This window comes from Artibeus jamaicensis, unplaced genomic scaffold (genome assembly GCF_021234435.1).
Source record: "Artibeus jamaicensis isolate MK-2021 breed Jamaican fruit bat unplaced genomic scaffold, CSHL_Jam_final contig_685, whole genome shotgun sequence".
Taxonomy (NCBI): domain Eukaryota; kingdom Metazoa; phylum Chordata; class Mammalia; order Chiroptera; family Phyllostomidae; genus Artibeus; species Artibeus jamaicensis.
Window position 1 is genome coordinate 19,221,158 of NW_026521924.1, and position 25,363 is coordinate 19,246,520.

The 25,363-nt window shown below is 52.5% G+C and overlaps 1 protein-coding gene across 2 annotated transcripts in view; it reads right to left on the reverse strand.

Moving 5' to 3' along the window:
- Positions 1-1,674: 1,674 nt before the first annotated feature.
- The window catches only part of SOGA1 (suppressor of glucose, autophagy associated 1), a 67,570-nt gene continuing 43,881 nt past the window's right edge, over positions 1,675-25,363 (reverse strand). For both annotated transcript variants that reach the window (XM_037164430.2, XM_037164429.2), the window contains 7 exons: positions 20,010-20,114; positions 18,839-19,006; positions 17,142-17,393; positions 16,033-16,104; positions 14,924-14,994; positions 12,312-13,644; positions 1,675-9,430 (listed from right to left, as the gene is read on the reverse strand). In XM_037164430.2, coding sequence (XP_037020325.2) covers positions 9,278-9,430; positions 12,312-13,644; positions 14,924-14,994; positions 16,033-16,104; positions 17,142-17,393; positions 18,839-19,006; positions 20,010-20,114 — 2,154 coding nt within the window. In that variant the 3' untranslated portion in view covers positions 1,675-9,277. The remainder of the gene's footprint in view (positions 9,431-12,311; positions 13,645-14,923; positions 14,995-16,032; positions 16,105-17,141; positions 17,394-18,838; positions 19,007-20,009; positions 20,115-25,363) is intronic.

Sequence of the window (25,363 nt, forward strand, 5' to 3'; positions counted from 1 at the left end):
AGCACCCAACAGGACGCGTTGAAAACGTCTGTCCCCTTGCATGTGGAGTTTTTTCAGATTTGAAACCTCCAAATGTTGACTTACAAGCAGTCCACAATGTCTGAAGAAGTTAGGGCGCGGCAGCTGGAGCATGACTGGTCATCCTTCCATAGCAGCTATAGTCCTTGGAAACTTTTTTCTGATGGGAGGCATAATTCTGCCTTGTTGAAATGTCTACGATGTGCTTCCAGCCTTCTGGCTGTACCAGCAGTAGGAAAGCAGAGATTTGCTTTTGATTCCCTGAATATCACTTTCTGGGATGTCAGTGGTACCCAGTTCCTTCTGTGTCCTGAGAACAGAATACAGCATTCCCATCCAGGGCTGGCCAGCCTGGAGCACAGTGAGAATATATAACTTAATGGAATCCAGGCCCAGTACTTCCTAGGACTATCTCCTTTCCCAGCTTTCATTTCTTCCACAGCTTCCTAATGCCCAGAGAATGTGGACATTTGTCCCCTCACAGGCACTGTGTGATCTGACCCAGACTCTCCTCTTTCATCATTCCCCATTCCAGTAACATCAGACTTCTTCCAGTTCCCCAGTTCCGCTCTGCTCTCTACTAGGCTCTCAAACATGACCCCTGCCCCCCAAACCATCTCCCCTCAGTCTCTTGCCTACAACACACCACCATCCCCTTCATCTGGTCCATATCTCAACCTCAGGGGCCAGTGCAGGTATCTTTCCCTCTGTGAAGCCTTTCCTGAGATTCCTCTTGTTCCCCTGGGGTCCCCCTGCCATTGGTGTCTGCTTTCGTGTTTTCTAGGCCCTTCTATTGTACCCTCAATGCCTAGCACAAGCTGTTATTAGGTCCTCAAAAAAGAGACCTGTAGAACTTTCATGTGGTAGCCAGCTTCCAAGATGGCCCTTGAAGATCCCAGCTTCCTGGTGTTCGTGTCCAGTGTAGCCCTCTCCCACTGTGCATAGGGCTGATGTGTATAACCAGTAAGACATTGCAGAAATGGTAATGTGATTTTCAAGGTTTAGTCACAAAAGACATTGTGACTGCTACCCTGCTCTCTCACAGATCACTTACCCTGGGGGAAGTGTGCTCACTGTGCTGTGATACTCAGCCTCATGGAGAGAGCCACACTGGAAGGAACTGAGACCTCCTGCTCACAGTCACACTGACTTGCCAGGCATATAAGCCACCTTACAAATGGGCCATCCAGTCCCAGTCTGCAGCCTGATCGACAACTTACTGCAACCTCCTGTGACCCTGAACCCAAGTACCCATGTCCTGAATTCCTAGCCCACAGCATCTGTGATATAATACATGTTTTGGAGTCCTTAATTATACTGTAATCAATAATTAACTCATGTCTAAAGTGTCCTTTCCCCCACCCCATGATGACATTTTAAAAGTCTTTTGTAGAAAAGTTCAATTCTATTTTTTGAGCGCTCTGCATTTGTTTTTCAGTGGTCATACCACATTTAGTGGGAGACACTGAGGTGTCAGCGGTCAGCAACGGAGAATACCTGGTGGCCCCTCCCAAGTGGCCACAAACCAGCCAGCTGGCTGTGACATTCCCAGGGCGAGATCCCTCCTTTCCAGGCAACTAGGGGCGGGCTAGAGTCAAGTTTCAAATCTGCTGGGGGCCCCACCCACCCAATAAGAGAAATCGGAGGAGGCATGGGAACTGTTCATATGACATACTTTATTTCCAATCTACAACCATTAAAAACCCTTTGCAAGTTTACACTGTACAGTTATTCTCATATTGTCTGAAATAAGACACAGGGGCAGGGAGAGCTAGTGGATTGGACTACAGTCGTCCTAGCACCCAATCCAGTCAGGGAAGGAGCCTTTTGAAGAAAGGAGTGAGGAGGAGGACAATGAACAGGAGAGGCAGTTTTGGCCCAAGGATGCCCTTGGTCCCTTCCCTCCCGAAGACCTTTCCCTGGGCCGAGGACTACAGGGACCCTCCCCAGGAAACCAGGCTGGGCAGACAGGGGGCTTCACAGTATTGGCAGGGGCTGGGAGGGGCAGGATGGAAAAGGAAGGACAGCTTCTGGCTCTCCCCCCCCCCCCCCCCAGTCGCTGAGGGTCAGAGCTGTTTTTTGGCACATCTACAAGGTCTCTGAGGAGGTGGGAGGAGGGGGAGCTGGGGATTTAGGATTCTCTTCTTGAGTTAGGTTTCTTTCTGTTTGAAGAGAGGCCATGAGCTATGATGAGGTTGCCAAGGGACAAATGATCAGGGCTTTTCCTCCTGTCCCCCAGGACTGCCACCTCCTGCCTGGCTGGCACAAGCCTCTATAACCTTTTGTGAAACTCAGACAAGTGGGAGAGGTGGAACCCAGCCAGGGGAAAAAAGGAAAAATCCATGCCTTTTCCCTGCCCTCCAGCCTCCAGGAAGAGAACATGTTTGTGGTGGGGGAAGGGCAGGTGGGGAGAGCTCCCAGTCTCTCAGGAGTCTAGAGGTTGGTGCTCCCCAGCTGTTCCTGGTCTGGGCCAGTCTCAGTCAGGTCAGCAGTTGGCAAACTATCATTTTATCAGAATTATCCAGAGGGCTTGCTAAACCCCAGCTTGCTGGGCCTCACTCCAGAACTTCCAATTCCGTGGGTCTTGGGTGGTGCCAATACCTTGCACTTCTAGAAGTTACTTTGAGAACCTCCAGGTACCTCATCCTCAGCAACCAGGCGCCCCAAGGCAGTAGTGTCAGGGAGCTGGGCCATAGCTGGCAGGGCCCAGCCTTAGAGGCACCAAATCCCCGGGAGGCTGCTAGGCATAGTCTTGTAGTGAGCCCCCTGTGCAGAGAGGTAAATTAAGGCACAGACATCAGGGGCAGAGCTGATAGGCCAGGTTGCAGTGGAGAGAGGATGGTGATGCAGTCTCCCGAAACATGAGGGATGCCCTGGGGCCCTAGGGATCGCCCTGCTGCTCATCAGAAAATCACAGCACCACCTGAACTCAGAGAATTTAGGAAGTCGGCCCAGACCTGGGCCAGGTGTCCAGGCTCTGGCTGAGGTTTCTCATCATGGAAGCAGTTCCAGCATCACAATACTGTAGTGTGACAAGGCAGCCAGGCCCTTATACCTTGGCCCTGCAAGGATACTAAGGGAAACCAAAGCTCCTTTACTTGGGGCCTGGGGTCCAGTGGGCTGGTGGAGGGCAGTAAGGGACAGGAGCGGGTCAATGGGAGAGACAAGGGACGGTCCAAGGAGTATGAGGGAGGAATGGGGAGGAGCCCAGTGCAGGGGACTCAGGCCCAGCACCATGTCTCCTTCGGGTCCTGACCTGTGGACTTTGCAAACTGCAGACACTGTTGGGAGGGGCAAGGGGCAGAGCCAGGGGCAGCTACAGGTTCTTAGAGGAAGAGCTGTTCTGGAGCTGGTGAGGCCCAAGGGAGAGCAGAGAGAATGGTGGGATGTCAAGCGGACAGATGGACAGATGACCAAACCAGGCTGTGTCTCCTCAGTCAAAGACATGCAGGACTGGGAAGGGGAGAGGAGGCCAGAAGTGAGGGTCCAAAGCACCCCCACCACACACACACCCCATGGAAGGTGCTGGGTCCTTCCAGGAGGCCACGGACAGAGAAGAACATGACTCAAGGATGGGACTGGAGACGTTTCTGGGCTGGGGGGTGGCTGGGCCCGAGCCCAATGAGAAGGGCTGGCAGGGCTAACGCTGGAGGAGGCATTGGAGAAAGGTGTCCTTCAGTGTGGGAAAACATCAGGGTTGGGAAGCCACAGCCAAGGGCACTTCCCTGGTAAGACAGGAATGTGAGCCTGGGGGCTGCTGAGGGCAGCAGGGAAATCCATGCGAGGAGAGCATGCTGGGGAGGCCCTTGCAGGAGGGCTGAGGGTCCAAAGAGGAAAACCTGCCTGTTGGTCAGGGCCACCGGGCCTGCAGGCGGGAACCAGCAGAGTAGAGGAAGCAGGAGAAAAGGAAGACTTGAGGGAGATGATAAAAGAGAGGATGGTGAGAGGCGGGGAGCGAGCAGACAGCCGGATAGAGGAAGAGGCACAACCAAGATCACTGAATGGCAGGGTCGTGTCTTGATCGCTATTCGGGATGCAGAAACCTGGGTTCTGGTCCTGGCTCTGCCTCTAGTTTGCTGTGTGACCTTGGGCGAGTCATTCTCTTCTCTGGGCCTGATTCCTCATCCAGAAAACTGAGGTTTGACACAAAATGACAGAGCGTCCGATTCCACTTATGAAGAGTTACCCACAATAGGCAAATTCATAGACAGAAAGTAGAACGGAGGTTGCCAGGGGCTGGGGCAGGGGGACGGGGAGCGTTTCGTGGGTACAGCGTCAGTGTGGGGTGATGAAAACGTTCTGGAGATGGACGCGGGCCATGGTTTCACACCGCGAGTGTCCTTAAAACGGCGACTGGGTTTTCCGTTACGAATATTTTGCAACAGTTTTTCTAAAAAGTGAGGGAGTTGGTCCAGATAACCTTTCGGCCCACTTTCTATTCACTGAGACTAGTGAGGGGGTCACTGAGGGACTGTCTGGGGGACAAGTGGGATCCGACCACTTCCCGGCTGAGTAGAACATGGCACTTTCCCAAGCAGACTCGCAGGCACAGCGCTGTATTTGGTCCTCACCACAGACATGTGAGGTAGAAGGACATTCTCCCCACTTTATAACTGGGGAAACTGAGGCATGGAGTAAGTAGCCACATGATCCGAGGCCAAGGTCATTCAAGTTGGTGGCAGTTGGTTATTTTATAAAAGAGTCAGCTGGGAAACACCTTTGCACCTTAGGTTCACCTGCTGAAATAGCAGAGTTGGCTTAGTCAGTGGGCTTTGAAGAAAGGACACGTGCTACAAACTAGTAGCATTAAGAGGTGTCTCCTTAGCATGGGAGCCACCTTGCTTCCCACGACTGGATGAGGAGTCACAGAACCTGACACATTTCTCTTTCCACCGTGGATGCCAGGAAACTCAAGAGTAAATTTTAACTGCATGATTATAGGAATAACATCAGAAAGATTTGGGGAATGATAACTTCTTGCTTTTTGACTGTTGATGTAGTCTTACTAAATTAACATTTAAAATAATTCTATTTCTGCTGTATTACACCTCTGATTGTTTTTGGAAATGCTCGGGGTAATCAGACCAAATCAGAGCTGGATTGAGGATTAGTTCCCCAATGCCCAGAACAGTGGTCTTTTTATGATACAGCGTCGTGGCTATCGGTTACAAGAAAGGTGGCCTACCGCCCGGGGCTCTGAACACAAACAGTGGGGCGGCTGCCGCTCAGGCTCTCCCTGAGAGGGACACGTGGGTTCCTGGCCCAGAAAGCTGCATTTTGGACATGCCCTCAGAGGATTCCGATGCAAGGGGTTCCCAGACTGCCCTCGGGAGCCCAGTGATTCTGGGCGGACTGCTCTCATAACTGGGTGGGGCAGGGGCAGGAGCAGGGCATCCTGTATCCACACAGAACACCCAGTGGGGCAGTGCATTCACACAGCAAGCAGAACAAAATTTGGGCTGGGGGATCCAGGTTCTACTCAGACTCAATGATTTCCCAGTTAGGTGATGCTGGGATGGATTTCTCAGTTTCTTCATCTGCAAAATGGGAGCGCTAAACCCTGTCCTGCCAAAGCTGACTCCCAGAGTTGTCCCCGAAAGGTCTGAAAAGATGTGCGATGGGGAGTGATCTCTAAAAAAGAAAACACTCTAGGTAGAGCATGCAGGGGACCATTATTATTAATGAGGAGGCTGCGGGAGCTTGGTGCAGGCTGGTGAGGATGGATGGGTGTGGGGAACATTCGGGACAGGAAGTGGGGGGGGAGGGCCTGGCAGTTGGGTGGGCAAGAGGAAAACAGACGGGGTGATGGAACCGTAGAAGGTGCAGGGGGCAGGCATGATGGAGCCACATGGTCAGGGTGTAAGTGGGTCAAGTTTTGGGGCCTTCAACTATGTCACTTGGGAGAGCAACCACTAGAGGGGTGTCTCTGGGGAAGCCGTGAGGTCGGCCCATCTTTAGTTCAGAGAAAGTAAGACCTCTTGGAGGTGTTTTGAAACTGATCAGCCTTAGGTGGGGAAAGAAGTGGGGGCAGAGGCTATAGGGGGACTGGAACTGGACTCTGAGGCCTTGTGCATACAGGGTCTAAAGCCACCGATTCACCAAACGGGTAGCATTTCCATTTCAAACACCGACATCATGGCCCCAGAAGAGTCTAATTTGGCTTTGAAGGAGGTCTAACAGAAGAAACATGAGGTCGCCCAGTTCAGGGTCAACCACACCAAGTGGTCTTCCATTTACCCCTAACCGACTGGTGCCAACACCATGGGCCCAAGCCGAGCCATCTGTAGGGAAAGGGAATTAGGACCCCAGGGTTCCTTGGGACTTTGGTTGAAGAGAGAAGAGATGGGGGAAAGGAAGAAGTAGAACAGGAGAGGAGGAGGGGGAGGAAAGGGGAGGGGCCAGGAGTAGAAAGGCAGAGGGGGAGTAGGAAGGGGAAGAGAGAGGAGGGCAGCATTCCTTCCAGGGGCCCCAGTGTTCCAGGGCATCCCCACTGCGGGTCAGGCAGTTTTCTGCTTTGGGAATGTTACAAGGCTGAAAAGGCATTTAAAGAAACAAACAAACTTAGAAATTACATTTCAAAAGAGTAGAGTTTTTACAAACCAACCCCCCCACCCCCCAGAAGAAAACACAACCAGTTACCAATTAAAATGTTAAAAATCAAACCAAACGAGTATTTACATACAACGTGTTCTACCCCATCAAGCCCCTCGTGCAGAGGCTTCTGCAGGACCAGTGATGAGTGACCTCGCACGGGGGCCACTCTGTGCAGGAAGTAGAAACTGGGACTTTATGAATAACCAAGCCCTGGAGGCTCTGACACCGGCTGGGGGCCGGGTGGCCAGGCGCTGAGACGAGGACGGCAAGGACAATCTCCGACGAGGACGAGAACGATGGTAAGGCTGAGCGGTCTGGCCCCAGGCTGCAAGTTCAGGTCTCATGGGGATTTCTCCCCAAGGCTGGGAGTGCAGACTCCCTGGCCCTCTGTGGCTCGGGTAGGTGGCAGAAGGCCTCTGATGGCTTGTGGCCTGTGGTGAGTCCCCTCACCTGGTGATAACCTTGGAGGGGCCCCTTGACCTCTTGGGTGGGAGCATGGCATCCCAGCGGGGCCCTGGCACATGGCTCCACTGGCCTGCCTGCTGTACCCACATGTCACTCTGTGGCTGGTCGAACATGACCCTGATGTTCTACTGACAGGGAATGGAGATGAAGGACTTTGGGTAACTGGTCCAGGTGACCCTGAAAGGGTCAAATTAGGAGCAGGTGGAAGTGGAGAGGCATCCTGAGTCCTGGGGGCAAACTAGCCAAGTGGCTGGGTTTGGGTCTTCCTCATGGAGAGTTCCACAGACAAACCATTTCATCCTGGTGTTTCCACTCCGGGCGCCCAGCCAGGTATAGGAGGCCGTGTGTCTGCATGTGTGTGTGCAACCAAAATGGGTTCACCGGCACGGAGGGGAAGGCCGCCTGAGGCCTCCCTGCCAAACTGCGATGAGCCTTGTCACAATCTATCCAATGGCTCGAGCAGCCCGCACAGCACGAGGGGAAGGGCGGGCAGTGGAGTTGGGGCTGAGAGAAGAGCCGTGAGAGGCCGAGAGGCTGTAAGGCTAAGGAGAGAGGTGGGTGGAAAGGCTGGCGGGCGGGCGAGAACTGAGGCAGGCTGGCAGACACTCTCAGATCCACGTGCAAAGCTGCAATAAACAACATTCTCGAAGTTCAGTCCTGTTTTCCTGCAAGTTCTCACTTGGGGAACTTGGAGAGATCTCCATGCTCTCGGTAGAACCTCAGTAATCTATGTTGGACTCATTAAAAAAAAAAAAGGGTCAGATGGCGGGGATGGGAAGACAAGAAGGGAAATAGAGAACTTTGGGGAAGTGGTGGCATGGGTCCAGCCCTCCAGCCGGTCAGCAAGCACTTATAGACCGACTTCCAGGGGCAGGGCAAGTACCAGGTGTGGAGGGAAAAGCAGCGCTCTGAACCAACAGTCAGCGATGCTGGGGAGCAAGGGGCGGGGCTCCAGCTCTGCTGGGGGAGGGCACCCAAACCTGACCAGGAAGCCAGAGCGTGGCTGAACCGGCTCATCCACATGCGGGTCCCCCACCTGTCCACCATGTCCAAAGCCTTGCGTTATCCCAGCGGCAAGAACACATGTCTTAACCTCCAATAAATTACTGTAGGGACTTTGGGTAAATTAAATTATTAAAATAAAGTAAAACCACCTTAAATATTTATAGTAAGAAAAATTCAAATAAACAACCTAGGCGAGAAATGTGTTTCCAGACCCCAGCCTACCACTACGTCCTGGGGCACTAGGCTCTTGGAGTGCTCCTTGGCCTGACCCAACACTGGGAGTCTCTTATTGGGCGCATTGGTGCCCTCCACCAGCCACAGGATGTAAACAGAGTGGAGATGTGGTGCCCCGCAGGATGCTGGGAAAAGTAGCCCCAGCGATCAAGGCAGTGAGCATTTAGGCATTTATCTGTGCACCAGGTCTTGAGAGTGACTCTACTACCTATTTCTGTTCTTAAGGAATCTCCTGGGAAGGTTGTCACTTGGCAAGAGAGGCTGTTCCAGTGGCTCTCCGACCCTGAGCCCCACATGTTCCCACCTCGTCTTCCATTCCTTGCTGCACCCAGGCTCTTAGCAGGGAGATCCGGGGCACCATTATTCCAAGCAGGTACTCGGCCCTGGCTGCTGCCCTATCACAACCCTCCAGAGGAACAGCAATCCAAAGCAGCGGGGCTAGGAGGCGGCGGCAGTGGAGGGAAGGGAAGGATGGATGTCATGCCCAGCCCCGCTCCACCAGGAGCCCCAAGCCGAGTCCTACAGCAAAGCCTGTTCTTCTGGTGTTTCCTTCCCATGGAGGGGTGTGATTGGCACAAACATCTCTGTGAGCCCTTTCCCTGAGGGTCGTGGCCAGAAGTGTATCCATTCCTGGGCTCTTCTGAGAGGTGGGTGTGGGTAGAACCAGGCAAGACTTTCCTTTAGGACCCAGGGATCAGCCCCCAGTGGATCTCTCTGCCGACACCTTGAAGCAGTTTTGGTCTTTCTCCCACTCACTGCCTTCCCCTGGGGAGTCAGAGATGGCCACCCAGGGGTCAGCAGGAGACCCCACTTTACCTGGGGATGGGAAAGCTGTTCTCCGGCCATGGTGCAGCTGCTGTCCCCCATGGCGAGGTGATGCAGAGGGCACGACCCTCCGCTCTGCTGGTTCCCTTCGGCTATTCATAGACTGGGCTGGCTGGGGCCAGGAGTTCAGCTGCTGTCACTCGCTGGGAGGGGCTGCTTTCTCCTCTCCGCCCCAGCTGGATTCTGAAGGGTGAAGCCTGCACTTGGAAGGAGAGTGGCGAATGGCCGAGCGGGATGACCGGGCGAAGCAGGAGGTGAGAGACTGGGTGCTACAGTCGCAAACAGCATCCTGAGAGGAAGGAGGGAGGGAGTCAGGAGGAGCCAAGAGGTGCTGACCATTTCGGGGTTGGATGGCCGGCCAGGCGAGGAACTGAACTCGGCCACACCCAGGGACCAGTTCCCAGGGCTGTAGCCCCTCTTTGGACCAATTTTTAAAAAAACTGTTTTTCTTCCATTAGAACAATAATGCATATTCATGGATCATATTCCAGAATGTAATAAATGCTGGAATATGCAAAGAAGTGGACACCGTCTGCGGTCCTACACATCAAAGTACATTCTCACCACATCACACGCATATTGAACCAAACAACTTCCTCTCTCACAGCCTATGTGGCAGTTGCAAAATATGAACACTGTGCTGTCTCTGTGTGTCGAGCTCTTTTTAGCATCTGTCTACTCTTCCACAGAGTGGAACTACCTTAACCGATTCGTCCAATTCATTGTTGTTGATGTGCATAGGTAGTTTCTTTTCTTTTCTTTTTTCTACTATTACCAACACACAGGGACAATGAATAAAAGTGCTGTTACAGAACTAGAATGCTTGGTTCAAATCCCAGCCCCACCACTTACCAGCTGTGTGGCCTCAACTAAGTTACTTAACTATCTGAACCTTGACTTCCTCCTCCCTACAAAGAGGCACATGATACTTTCCCCAAAGTTGTTGTAAGGGTTGAATCGGCTACGATATATATAGCATTTGATGTAGTGCCTACTAAGAACTTAATAAGTGTTAGTTATTCTTACTAATAACGCAATGTATTTCTTTATATAAATATATTTCCCGTGTCTGTGAGTATTCCATAAGCTACATTCCTTGGAGAACCACTAGTCAATGAGTAGCATTTACCTTTTATGTACTGAAAATATTTGGATCAACTTTAGAATCAACATTCAAATACAGCCAGCTCTGGACCTTTGTCTCCTGACACAGGACTGGTTATATGAGGGGGCTGGTTGGTTTTGTGCGTCAACCTGACCAGGCCACAGGGTGTTCAGATGTTTGGCCAAACATTACCCTGGGCGCTTCTGTGGGAAAGTTCTAGATGAAATTAATATTTAAATCGGGAGACTGAGTAAAGCAGACTGGCCTCCCTAATGTGGGTGGGCCTCGTCCAATCTGTTGAAGGCCTGGACTGAACAAAAAGGCTGGCTCTCCTTGAGTAAGAAGGGATTCTTCCTGCCTGATAGCCTCTCAGCTGGGGCAGTAGTGGTTTCCTACTTTCAGGCTCAAACCGGAGCATCGGCTTTTCCTGGGACCCCAGCCTGCCGGCCTTCAGGCTGGGACTCAACAGGTACCCATACTGTACGCTGCTCCGCCCTCATCCCCCCTGACTCCCAAGCTTCCCACTCAGATGGAACTAAACCATCGGCTCTCCTGGGTCTCCAACTTGCTACCTCATCCTGCAGAGCTCAACACTTGTCAGCCTCTGTAATGCGCGAGCAATTCCTTGTGATACTGGTGTGAACTGACTGTGCACAAACACACACTCAGCATATTGGTCTGTTTCTCTGGAAACCAAACGGTTCAGTTTGTGAGAGTTCCATGAGCCCTATTCTTATGACATGCTCGGTATTACATTGAAAAGTTCTTTAAAGTTAAAAAATAGAAATAAATACTTAAAAGTTGTTGTTGTTTTTTTTAAGTAGTGAGTTGTGTGAGAGTATAGAGAAGTAAAGCACTCACCATACACTCCTGGGGGCTGTAGAAATTGGACAAACTCTTTTGAAAGATAATTTGGCAACATTTAACAAATACCTTAAAACTTTACATTCTTTTATCCTGTAATCCCATTTCTGCAACTCAAACCTACGAAAATAATCTGAAATGTGGAAAGATGTTTTGCACCACAATGTTCACCACAGAACTATTTATAATATGGAAAAACCAGAAACCACCTCAACATACAATACACACAATCGGGCCAATCACAGCCCACTCCACCTCTGGGGCTCCCACCTACAACCCTCACTGAAGGCCCTGCACACCACACGACACCACCCTGGCCAGTCCAAGGGGGTACAATGGACTTGAGTTGAACCAGTTTCCTTCTTCCAAACATGTGGAACTGGGACAGAGAAATTTGAGTCTCTCTTAGGTACTTGAACCGGAAGATGTTATAAAACCAGAGCAGGGACAACCTCCTGACCCTATACAAATGCAACAGAGAGAGAAGCAGAAGACAAGGACATCAGAAAAAAATGAAGCCAAGAGACAGGAGAGGGAGGCAGAAAGAAGCTGCTGAGATCTTTGGGTCCCTACCCTCGACTTCCATTAGATACTCCACCTTCCCGTGAAGCTAACTTATATGCATTCTTTTACTAATATGCAAATAATCCATAATGAAATCTGAAATTGATTCTGGAGTGGGGTATGCAGCACAAGATTCCCAGAGAAGGTGGGAGCTCTCAGGCACAGAGTCTTGGTGGAGTGGGGGCAAGGGTGTGCAGAAGAGTATTTAATAACCAGGTTTCCAGGAGTGAGGGGAGGGACCCTGGCTTGGGGCACTTGCCAATTTTCAGACTGTAAAGTCTTCCCACTGTGGTGGATCTCAAGGTACCAAGGTGCTGTCACTGAAGATAGATGTGCACAGCTGGCTCTCACAGACCACAAGGGCCAGCTCCAGCACACCACCGGTGACAGGAGAGAAGTGAGCACACCCCTTCCCCTTAGGGATGCTGGCAATTTCCGGCATGTGGCCACAAAGCAGCTTGTTAAGTAGTATGCAGACCGTGTGTCCTTCCAGTGCGGGCCACCCAAACCCATCCCAGATGGGCACAAGAGCTTTACGAAACACGTGAACTATATTCCCCGAGTCTGACAACCCCAAGAGCTTAGACCTTATAAGCCAACCCCACTCCCCAGAAAAAGGGCAGCCACACCCACCTACCTCACTGGGAAGGACCGGGCTTCCGTCCGCGTCCCGGAGGACACCATCTTTCCCCGGGGGCACGGAGAGTCTGGCCTCCTCGCTGCTGCCTGACTTGGCTGCCTTCTTGTTCAGGATCCTGGCCATGCCTTCCGACTGATGGTAGCTGGCTGGGGAGACGGGCTCTGGCTTCTTGGTGCTCTCCTCCCCGGCGGCCGAGGTGGGGCTTGGGGCCCGGCCGCACACGTTGCGGAAGAACTCCTGCACGATGCCGTACCTGGGGGGCTCGGGCTTGGCCCGGGACTCGGACACGCCCAGTTTCCAGACGGACTCTGTGCTTCCCGAGTGCTCCACCACACTGAAGAGGCTGGACAGCCCGTCATTGATGTTCCTCAACACGGGGCTGTCCCGCGTGGTGGTGGAGCGGGCCCAAGCCGAGCCATTCTGCTTGCCCTGGTGCAGGTTCCACAGGCTGCGGTCCTTGGCGCCGTCCAGCTTGGACACGGACCGCCTCTGGAGCTTCGGGGAGCCGTACTTGGGTGAGCAGCAGGGCCGCTCGATGCGCGAGTGCACCTTGTCTAGGGAGGAAGAGATCTGCTTGCTGCGCACCGACACGAGCGAGGAGCTGCGGGGTGACCAGCTCTTGCTGTGGAGGCTGCTGCGAGGCAGGTCGGTCTGCAGGCCCACGCTGACCATGCGGGTGGTCTGCGTGCCCACACTGGCCAGGCCCACCGTCTGGCTGGACGTGCTCTTCACTTTTCTCTCCAGTGAACCCGAGCGCATGGCCTGGCGCACACAGTTGGTGATCTCCTTCATGTCGTCGCTCATGTTGCCCGACATCTCCAAGTTGTGCAGGGCTGCTGGGAAGCCTGGCCCGGCTGCCGAGGGGCTGCCCCCCGAGCCTCCGTCCAGGCGCTGCCGTGAGAAGTTGCACAGCCACCGACCATAGGAACTCTCTGCCAGCCCGTTGGCCTCGGCGGACTCTTTGGGCTTGGCGGTGGTGAAGAGGAAGCCAGGCTCGATGATGATCTTGCCCTCCCTATCGTGGACCACAGGGACACCCAGGCGCCGGGCCACCGGGGGGCTGTAGTAGACACGGATGCCTGTCTTGTCTGGAGCCGTGTAGCTGCGCTGCATCTGCCTCCCTGCCGGGTCCTGGCAGCCCAGGGCACCCAGGTGGCTGCAGTCCCGTGGCTGTGCCTGGGCATCCTTCTCTGCGTCCACTGGCTGCGGGCCCACAAAGGCAAAGGCAGGGTTGTTGGGCAGCTTCTTGCCCCGGGTGGCTTCACTGGCAAGGTAAGGGGAGCAGTCCAGCAAGCTTTCAAACTCAGACATGGAGGAAACAGATTTGGTCCTGGGAAGAGCGGAGGGGGGAGAGCGGCATCAGTGGGAGCCCACACACCCCACGCAGGCTCTGTGGTCTGCCTCCCCGGTTGTTGCGCTGCACCAGGGCTGGGACCACGACTGTCCCGCTCGCCCCTCATGGAGATCTCTGTCAGCACCCTGCCCTACCTCCCCCACGCACTCACACCCCCACACCCAGCACTTCATGCTCTGAGCCCTGAGGGCTTTTTTTTCCCTGACTGCAGGAGCAAACTTGGCCTCCACACAGAGGAAACCGGAAACATCAGAGTTCATGTCCTAGACACAGCCCTGCCCAAACAGTGGGTAGGGTTCGATGGCTCTTAAATCCTTAGGTGGGAGCACTCTGAGTTGCTTGCTCTGCCCTGGCTCTCTGAGCTCCTCGGAGACACTGAGCTCGGGTGGCCCATGATAACGCCCCCTTTACTGCCTGCCTTTCCTACCCTGACTCACTTCTAGGTGTTTCCTGGAATCCACTCCCAAATACATCAAACCCCTGTCTCAGGATCCTCAAGACAAGGTCTCAATTCCTTGTCTTTGTTTTTGGGGGGCACCTGAACTAAGACTTCACTAAATCTCCACCACGGACCTGGCACGGGTGATGCCTGACGACTAAAAACACCAAGCACATGTAAGTGCGTCTCACATCCAGTCTCCCAGCAACTCCAGGAGGCAGCGTCTCTGGTCCCCACCGGACAGAGGCAGGATGTCTCACCCAAGGTCACAGAGCTAGAAACGGCACAGGTGGAATTGAAACCCCGTACTGGACTCCACAGCCCACCCGCCTGACTGTGGGCGGCTCCCATGACCCCTGTGGCCTTCTATTGCCCTCACTGCTTTCACAGGTTTCCTGACGGTGGAGACATGATCCTGAGAGCCCTGGGGGGGTCTCCCTGGCCCACAGGAAGTGCTGAATAATCCCAGGAATGGGAATCCAGCTTGACTCTCTCAACTACAGACACAAGAAGAAAGGACCTCAAGAGGAGCTACGTAGTTTCTTTCATAGCTAAGACAGGCGAGGGCCCCAGTTTTCCATGGCCGGAACCAGACAAACAAAAAATCACAGGTAGGCATTATCCCCCTCGAACTTCCCAGCTCCTAGGTGGCCTGGGTTACACAGAAACCATATGCCAGCATCTCTCAGCTCTGCTGAGGTGCAGTGGTGGACACATGGGGAGTGGGAGAGAAGAGAGGCCAAAGGGGCAGCGCAGGCATCGGGCGGAGCAGGGGGCGAGGCTGCAGGGGGCAGTGGGTGGAGGGGGTGCCAGCACCTCTTTAAGCCAGTTCCCCCAAGCTCGGCTTCAGAAACGGCCTCCTTGTCGTGGATCTTTTCACTGCGGGTCTGTCAAGGAACAGAGACAAGAGGGGTCAGTTCTGGCCGCCAACACCTGGAGGGAAGGTGGCAGGAAATTGGTATGGGAGCTGACCCCAGATCTCACACTTGGGTCTCCTCTTACAGAGCAGAATTGATGTCGGCATTGACCTGGAATACTGGTTGGTCAGTTTCTGGCCACAGTGCACCCACCTTCCCCACAGGCATGTGATCCAGACTTGGCCAGTGGGAGCTCCAAGAGAGAAGCGCATGGAAACAGAGTCTGTTTAGAACTTAATCTGAATGTGGAGGCTGCACCCTGGATCGCTGGTCAGCTGGCAGTGACAGCAGTGACCTGGAGATTCTTGCTCCAGGGCTGTGTCACCCTGGTGCCAGAGCAGGTCCCCCGGGGACCTGCATCGCCAACCCTCTGAAGCCCCCAATAAAATTCGCTCCTGCCTCAGTTCCCCAGAGTCAGTTTTTGCTGCAGCCAAGTCTCCTGGCTGACACACCACTTCCTCAGACTGCCGCCAGGATTACATGGGATGATGCAAAGGGCCTATCTGTTCACTCAACATGTTACTATAACATGTTGCTATAAGGTTACTCAACATGTTGCTATAAGAACAAGAAACCTGAGGCTTAGGAGCGAACTTCACCCATGAGCCCTAACTCATCAGGTCTGGGCTAAGGCCGAGGTGATTCTCATTTTACCAATGAGGCGACTGGGGCCCAGAGAGGAAGAGACTTGCCCAGGATCACGTGGCTACTTAGAGGCCCTGCTTTCCAGAGAGGCACATACGAAACCAAGAGAGGGCAAGGCACCTGGCCAAGAACACAGATGCCCAGCCTTTGTCCCAGGCACGGGGAGGGTGGGACTGGCAGAGGTCCTTCACAAGTGCCACACCACAGGCTGGAAACATGGGATAGAGACCCCAGGGTTGAAGAGCCCAAGATACGAGGATGTGTGTGACCTGTGGGACAGGGGGAGCACCCTCCACAACTGAGGGGCTTTCTCCAGGGCAGCCAGGAGCCAAAAGAACACGGGTGGACTGCTGCCCTACTCACCTCTTTCCAGCTGTTGTCCTGCTTCTCCAAGTCCGAGTGCTTCAGGACCCAGGGGTCGGCAGCCTTCTGCAGCTGGGTGAGGAGGGTAAAGAGGGTGGTCAATGCTGGGCCCAGCTGGTGGGCAGGACCCCGCTCTGTGCTGGGCCACTCCCCAGGCTCTGCTCTGCAGCCCGGAGATCCCAGGTCATGGGCTAGAAACCGCCTTCCCAGGGACCAGCAGCTCTGAGCCACCGACAAGGTGAGAAATGATCATGAAAGCGACCACTCACGGGCATCCTTCTGGATGATGTTACACTTAATACTATATAAATTACTATACAGTTGTCACTAATACATTAATTCATGCTACAGTTCCTAGAACAGTGAGATCAGACAAGGGGCAGCTGAATCACACCAGGGTGGGGACTCTGTACTGGGAGCACTGAGGCGCAGACACACTGAGAGAGACCTGCCTCCACACCTTGGTGCGAACGGCTCTCTGTGAAAGAGGCAAAGTGCAAACAATACGTATGTCATGATTCCATGAATGATAAAAAACATCTCTAGGAACATAAATTTAGGAAGAAAGGGAAGGAGTGGGTCGCAGTAGGCTTTTGCAATATTTGGGTCTTCTGTAATGGTGAAGTCCTGATTTATGTGATACAAAGGAAAAAGCCAAAATAAAGAAGGGAGCACAGCAGCTCATGAAGCTGGACGCGCGGTGTGAACTGTGGACAGTGTGAAGGTCATGGCTGCTCTCCTCTCTCCCTCTTTTTTAGTTTTCCCATGGGAACCACCCTTGGTTCTTCCCTCTGCCTTTCTGGGTTTTGGCACATGATTCACACCTGGCCAATCAGAGCCTTACAGAAAAGGAAAACTCTTTCCACTACAATCGCTAAGTGGTGAGGATATGAGCACAAAACTAACAGGCCATATTTGAGATCAGCTTGTTTAAGAAAAAACACAGAGGAAAGTAAGACTGAGAGGCTAGCAGAGAGAAAGACCTAGTTCCTGCTTCACTCGCTGAGCACCTGGATCCACCTATACCTGAAGGAGATCCCACCCCAGGCCTTTTCCTACAGTGACTGCCCCTTGGAACTTGAGCCACCTTGGGTCGGGACAGGACTCACCTGGCTCAGGCGGTTCTGCAGTTCCTTTACCTGCTGCTCCACCTGCTGCTTCTCACCCTGAAGCCGCTCCACCAGCTGCAGCTTCTCCTGGCTCCAGTTGCGCTCGCTGATCTGCAGCTGCCGCGTCAGCTCCATGACAGCTCTGTAGGACTCAGCCAGGAGGTGCTGCTGCTCCTCCCGCTCCCTCTGCAGGGTGGCCTTCCAGTCAGGCCCTGCCCGCTCCCCAGCCCCCTTCCCAGCCTTCAGCTCCATCTGTGGAAGGAAGAGCAAACTGGGCAATGGCACCAGGAAGCCCCTCCTCTCTGCTCTTCAGCCCTCTTTCCCTCTTTCTAGGGCACCAGCAGGGGGCAGGAGGAGCGAGCTCTCCTGGGAGGACCCCTCACTCAGAACTCACCCCTCCTCCCAATCAAGGCTTGTGGAACTCTTCCTACAGGCCAAGCTCTGTGCAAAGGGCTTTTCAGGCTTTATCTCAGTATCCTCATGCAAACTTGGCAAAAATAACTACCATTTTGGATACTTTAAATATAAGAAAGAGGTTCAAAGAGGTAAATTATTTGTCCCAGGTCACACAGCTACAAAATGGCAGAGGTTGCCAATTAGGGCTTCTCGTGTTGCTTCACTAACTCTGACCAGCAACGTGGGTTTACAGTTAGGGGGGGGACATGCAGACACTGATGTAGTGACCATGTGCAGGAATCACTCCAACATGATGGCTCTCTCAGCCCAAACGCTGGGGTGGCAGGAGGTAAGCAGCCAACCTGGAGAATTAATTCACCCTACACCCCCCAGGCTGTGGTCCGGGATCCCAACCCTCCTGGGGCCAGTCAGGTTCCTGTGGAGGGGGGGACACATAGAATGGCTGGGCTCGGGGGGGCAGCAGCGGCAGTGGGCACCGTGGAATGTGCAGATGGGGCAGGAGCTATGAGATCTGCAGGGGGGTCAGGAGGCAAGATGGTGGCACCAGGAAGCCAGAAATCTGTGAGCCCTGGGAAGAAGGGGCGTGGAGAGAACCCTGGGCTTGGAGAGTGAGGGTCAGGTCTGCCCCTGACTGGCTGGGTGACCTTGGGAAAGAAACTCCTCTGTGCCTGTTTTCTCATTTGCCCAGCAGCAGTAATGAGTGTACCCACCTCCCAGGAGCCACAGCGCTCGGGAAGGCAGCCTGCAGGGTTGTGGCGTGGGGTGGGGGTGGTCAGAGCAGTGTCTCTGAGTGACAGGAAGCCCACCCTCTCACTGCGAAGACCAGAGATGGGCAGCCACTTGCCGCCAGTGCACAGCAGAGACCAAACCCCAGAGCACCTGGGTAGGGCTCCTATGGTCATCTCGGGTGTGGGGAGAGAAGTCCTTCTGTTTGAGGCACCAAGTACAGACAGGCACTTAAGCATTCTGGGCTCACCTGTGAGACCCTGGTAGAGGAGCGGGAGTGCCCCTGACGCCCCTGGGCCCTTTTGTCAATCGCTCACCTTTCCCCCCAACTCAGCAACTCCCTGGGAAGCCTCAGGGACTTCCCACTGTTTCTGACGGCCCTTGCTGTGTGACTCTAGGCAAGTCTCTCGCCTTCTCTGGGTCACGGGGTGAGGTGTCGGGGTTCCTATGCTTCCGGGAGCACGGGTTTCTCAGCCTGCTCCCAGAGGCAACAGCTGAGGCCGGGTTAAGACAGGAGCAAGGCAGCAGATGTCTCTGACCAGTTGAAGACTCACCTGGGTGGTGTGGCTTCTGAGCTCTGCCCGTTCCATCTCCCAGGTAGCCTTGGCCTTGGCAAACTGCTGTTGAAGCTCAGTCAGACCACGGTGTTCATCTCGGAGCAGCCAGCAGAGTTCCTTAAGCGTCACCTTCATGTCGGCCAACGTCTTAATGTACTCATTGGGCTGCAGACAGGGGCGGGGCCTGGGTCAGAGGCGCTTGGAGGGGCTGCGAGGGGGGCCCGGGTTGCGAACGCCCACTCGGAGTCCACGCTGGGCTCTGCCAGGCCTCAGGCAGGCCCTGCGCCCTCTCTGGGTCATCTCGCCCATGAAATTCCAGCCCTGACGTTTCTGGGCTGAGTCATCTCAGCCCCGGCCACCTCCTCTGCCAGCCTCGGGTAAACAGGAACCTGCAGCCACAGCAGTAACAGCTTGGGCTGAATCTGAGCCGGGCCCTGGCTCCTTTGAGGTCCTGCAGTGTCTAGGCCCTGGGGTCCTCGTCCTTGCCCAGGATCTGCCTCTCTGACCACCGAGGGCCACATGAGGAGTCTGGACCATGGAGCCTCCCCGACTGCCTGACTTGGTTCCAACCCCCTCTCCTTGGCTGGTAGCCTGTTTCCCACCCACACCCGAGTTCACTGGTTGTACCCCTGGGAGCCTGACCCCACTGCTCTCTCTACTCCATGGCGTGATTTGAGGGTTCCTGACCCCAGACCACACGGTCCATCTTCATATGACCCCCACATGATGTCCTCATCTCCACCATGTGCCTTCCAAGATGCAGTGAATCCCAGAACATCTTGTTACACCTCTGCACACACAGTCCTCTTGGTCCAGAGTGGCCTTTTCCCCATTGTCCATCAGGCAAACTCCTATTCATCCTTCAAAACCCACCACCAATGATCACTCCTCTATGACAATGTCCACTACACTCCAAACAGAATTAACTGCTCTCTTGCCTGTGACCCCACAGTCCACCATCTGACCCTCTGTCGCCGCCCTGGGATGACTTACACACTCCATAGCACTGAGCACCTGGGGCCAGTGACCAGGCAAACACCCTCTGCAGCTCTGGTGCCCAGCATAGTGCAGGTCAGAGAAGGCAGCAGGCAGTGATCATTAATCAGACGGAGAAGCAAATGGACGGGACAGGACCAGGGACAGGACCAGGAACAGGCAGAGAACAAACCGTGTTTTGGGTCCAGCTGTCCCCCGTGCAGGTCTTGTTATCAGAATGCTGGGCATTTAATTCCTCTTCCTCCATCAGCAGGTACAGCTCCTTCATGCTATTTACCTAATCAAAAAAAAAAAAAAAAAAAAGCCTCATTCAACAGGCTGGGAGGGCATCGGGCTGGGGGCCTGACCTCAGGAGGAGGGGATTCGGGCTGGCGGCCCAGACAGAAAGTGGACCAAACAGTCAGCCTGGAAGAAGGAACAGGGTTTATGGGGCAGGGTGGTCCAAAGGCACCCAGCTCAGCACTGACTTCCCAAATGTTAACCTTGACCTCTGACACCATCCAGGTTGGGGCACACAGGTGGAGAGGCAGGCCACTTCCAGCCTCCCACCTTCTCTCTGGCCCATACACTGTGAGGCACCCCCGAGAGCTACTCAGACATGACACCTTGTCAGGCCAGGCCAAGGCAGGCACTGAGGCTGTGATAAAAGCCACAGCTAGCCCCAGGATTACAAAAAAGGGGATCAAAGGTTTGGGCAGACAGAAGGGAGATTTCCTGGGAGGCAGGGTTTGTTGCCGATGGAAGCTGGGCAGGAGTCCGGGGCCAGCCACGGGGACCAGGGCACTAATTCAGGACAGGAACGGGGCAGAAGGAAGCCCCCTTCTCACTGGGCTGCACATCCGTTCAACAAACAGTGACTGAACACCTCCCAAGTGCCAGGCCTTGTGTTCAGAACTGGGGACACACCAGCGAGCAAGGCGGATGAAGAGCCTGGCGACTGGGCCGCGGTAGAAACTTCAGCTTCTACTCTGGGTGAAATGGGGGCCAGGGAGGACTGTGGGCCATGGAGACACCGGCCTGACTTCTGGCCTCACAAGATCCCTCCAGATGCTGTGTTGAGATACAGGGCATCAATGGAACCCCTATCACGCAGCTCCAAGGGGCACCATCCACATGGACTACCTGCTGCCTGGTGCCTCCCTGCACCCGTGTAAATATGAGATGCTTGGTGGAAGAGCGCAGGGGCAGAAGCAGAGAGACCAGGTAGGAGGCCACTGAGACAACCCAGACAAGACAGGATGATGGCTTGGATTAAAGGGGGAGGGGCAGGCAGCGTAACTGGGTCAGATTCTGAACAGATTCATAATGTGCAAGAAAGGCCAGTGAAGCCATAAGCCTGGGTGAGCTCCCCAAGTGAGCAAGTGTAGGTGAGGGAGGAATGCAGGCTGAGGACTGAGCCCTGGGGACTCTGACATTCAGAGGTCAGGTCAGGGAGGACCAGAGGGTCCAGCCAAGGAGACTGAGACAGAGCAAACAGGAAGGTGGAAGAAAAACCAAGAGTGTGTCCTAGACACTAAATGAATGAGGGTTTCCAGGGTCAGGCAGGCACTAAGGGTGGACAGTATGAAGGGGAGCAGGGCCTGAATAGACACCCCAATCCTGGCCCCAGTCATGAGTACGAGTACTTAAATATGCAGCCTTCTGACTGCATGTACACAGGTGTGCAATTCTTTCTATGAAATGCTTGGGGCCAGGTGTGTCTGGAATTCAGAATTCGGTGGGATTTAGGAAAATAATATGGCGCCTACACTGTATACTGTCTAACAACCCTGGCAAAGTCCGGCGTAAGCCCCGTGCTTGAGGACACCACTGTTTCCCTCACAGACATACGAACATCAACACGAAACGGAATAAACAAAGGTTTCGCTGCCAAGTGCAGGCCAATATCTTCCATATGAGCCAGACACAAAGAGACATAGTTCTCAGAGCTTGTGGATTTCAGAATGGAGGACAAGAAGTCAAAGATCTTTATCTGCAGTAGAATGGGGATAATAATTGTCTCCATATCACAGGGTATTTGTAAAAGTAAAATGCAATAATCCGCTTAAAGCATTTAACACAGTGCCTAGAACACTGCAAACACGCATGGTGTGAGCGGTACCGTTCACTCAGGTAGCTTTCATTCTGCGTGTGTGGTTATGTATATTCTTTAAAGTATGACTGTATCATATCAAGTTATCTATTGTATCTTATTATGTATTTATATATTTTTTCATACATGTGTGTTTTGTCTCATGTTATATACAAATACATATGTACCTGTTTTTAACAAGTATGTGGTTATGTTTCTATCTCATTATGTGTCAGTAAATATTTGTATTTCTATTCATTATAGGCACATATATTTAATTTTTTATGCTTATACCTCATTTTTTTCCTAAATAAGTTTCTGTTTCTCTGTTACTCCAATAAATGGAAATGGCTAGGAAGATTTTCATCAAATATGAAGAGTTTGTTTGAGAAAAACTGACTTCAAATAGAGGTTCTGTGGCCTGTAGGCAATTCACTGTGTAGGGTGTGAGGGAGCATTTTCTCCAGCAACCAAAACTGAGCTCTAGCCATGGAAAACAGTATAGCAGCTTCCCCAAAAATGTGAAAATAGAACCTGTGATCCAGCAATCCACTTCTGGGGATTCGTCCAAAAGAGTGAAATCTGGATCTAGAGAGATATCTGCACCCCCTCTGTTCCCTGCAGCATTACTCACAGTAGCCAAGTCACGGAAACGACTTACGTGTCCATTGATGAATGAATGCATAAAGAAAATACGGTATATATACACAACGGAGTAGCACTCAGCCGTAAGAAGGAAATGCTGCCGTTTTTGACAACATGGACGGACCTGGTGGACATTATGCTAAGTGAAACAAGCCAGACACAGAAAGTCAAGTGCTGTGAGACCTCACTCAAACGTGGAATCGAGATAAGCCGAACGCACACAAGCAGCAGGATGGTGGTTGCCAAGGGCAGGGGAGAGGGAAGTGGGAGAGGCCGTCGAAGGGCACAAAGTTCCAGTTGCACAGGATGCGTAATTCTGGAGATCTATCGTACAACATGGCGCCTCCAGCTGACACGTCTGTGTTGGGTACTTGAAATTTGCTGAGAGCGTAGATCTTAAGTGCTCTCACAGAAAGAGAGAGAGAGAGAAAGGAAGACGTAATGAATGTTGACTTGATTGAAGCGATCATTTCGCAATGTAAACATGTATCAAAACATCAAGCTGTAGCCCTGGCTGGGTAGCTCAATTGCTTAGAGCACAGTCCCGATACGGCAAGGTTGCAGGTTCAATCCCTGGTCAGGGGACACACAAGATGCAGCCAATGAATGCATGGACAAGTGAAATAACAGCCTGATAGTGCTTTCCCTCTCTCTTCCTGTCTCTCTAAAATCAATTTTAAAAAATTTAAAAAAACATCCATTTGTACATCTTAAATATATACAACTCCCAGGTGGCAATTATACCTCAATAAGCTGAAAAAAAATGTGGTTTATCGATAGCATGGGATAGTATCCTTAAGAAGGAAAGAAATTCTGCGAAAACACCGGGCCAAGTGAAACAGGCCAGACACAAAAGAATAAATACTGCACGATTCCGCTCGCATGAGGTACTCAGAGTAATCAAATTCATAGGGACGGAAAGTAGAGTGCTGGCCGTCAGAGGCTGGGGGCACGGGGGACGGGGATTTAGGGTTCAGTGGGTCCAGAGGGTCAGTTCTGCGGGGCAAAGGGACTCGGAGACGGATGGCGGCGGCGGCTGCACAACGGAGTGAGTTTGTTTGATGTCACTGAACTGTGTATGTTATATATATATATATATATATATACACATAATGGGTGAAATTTCTGTTATGCGTATTTACTACAATTTAAAAGACAAAAATTTAAAAATTCACTTATAAAAATCCAAAACACTAGGCTTCATCCAAAGGCCCAGGTGGAACTGCCAAACAGGAGAGATGTACTAAATTCCAAAATGCCGCGGAAGGGGAGGCAGACAGCAGACAGCGGCTCCAAACAGGAGGCCCCGGGTGTCACGGAGGGTGATGCCCAAGGGGCAGCCATGGAAGGCAGACTCTGACGCTGATTCTCTGAGGGGGTGAGGCCCATTTAAGGGTGACCAGTGACCTCCCAAGAGGCCCTGGGGAGGAGGCCAGTGCCTGGGAGGTGGACGAGGCCCACTGGAGGTGAGGGAAGGGGACTCTTGCCAAAGGTTCAGGTCTAACCATCACGCTCTGCTCCTGGGGCATTGGGGCTACTCCGGGGATCCCCTGACAGGGGGGTACATGGGGATTTAGGGGGTGCCACTGGGCCCCACTAGCTCAGGAAAGAGTACCTTAACTGAAAGGACGGCCAAGTTTGGCCTAGACCAGAAGCACCTGTACCCAAAAAGCCAAGGCGAACAGTGCCAACTCAGCGGAGTATGACTGAGGTATGATGTCCTTACATGCCCCTTCTCTTAGCAACGTCAGTGTGGTCCATGTAGTGATGGCCGAGGTCCATGTAATGATGATGGGAGGCAGGGGCTTTGAGCAACGAGAGGTCCTGCACAGGCTGAGGGACAATGGGCCATGGGAACCCTCCAAAGCTTCACACATTCCCAAAGTTCCACTTCCCAGGTTTCTTGCCACACCCAAAATACTACCTGTAGTATCATCAATGTTTCTAAGTCAACCTATTCTTTCTAGTTAAATATATACATCTAAAAAGGAAATTATTATTACTAAACATGGAAAGCCAACACCCATTGCTATATATCAAAGATAACATTAAAAATAAGATAGGCATCAGCAAACTCCCAACTATCAACAACTGAACCTAAAAAACAAAAACTAAGCAAACAACTAGAACAGGAACAGAATCACAGAAATGGAGATCACATGGAGGGTTATCAGTAGGGAGGAGGGAAGGGGGAGAATGGGGGAAAAGGTACAGGGAATAAGAAGCATAATAGGTAGGCACAAAATAGACAGGAGAGGTTAAGAATAGAATAGGAAATATAAAAGCCAAAGAACTTATATGTACAGCCCATGGACATGAACTAAGGAGGGTAATGCTGGGGGATGGGGGGGGTACAAGGTGGAGGGGGATAAAGAGGAGAAAAAAACTGGGACGACTGTAAGAGCATAATCAATAAAATATACTTTAAAGAAGAAAAACTAGAACAGGTATATCTATAAGTCAAAAATATAAACAATAAAAAATGAACTACTATAGGCAAAACATGGATGAATCTCAAAAAATTGTATTGAGCAAAAGAAGGCAGACACAAAAGACCACCTGCACTTATACAAACTTCTATAATAGGCAAAACCAATCAGGGGTATAAGAAGTCAGAATAATGCTGACTGCTGGGGAGGGCACATTGACTGGGCCACCAGGGAGCCTATGGGACAAGAACACGTGCTCTCCTGTGTGCTGGGCTGGACAGGAGAACACTGTAAAATGTCATTAGCTGTACACGGAAGACATGTGCACTGTGCTTGTATGTAAGCTGTACTTGAGAGGAGTAAAAAACATACACTATGTTT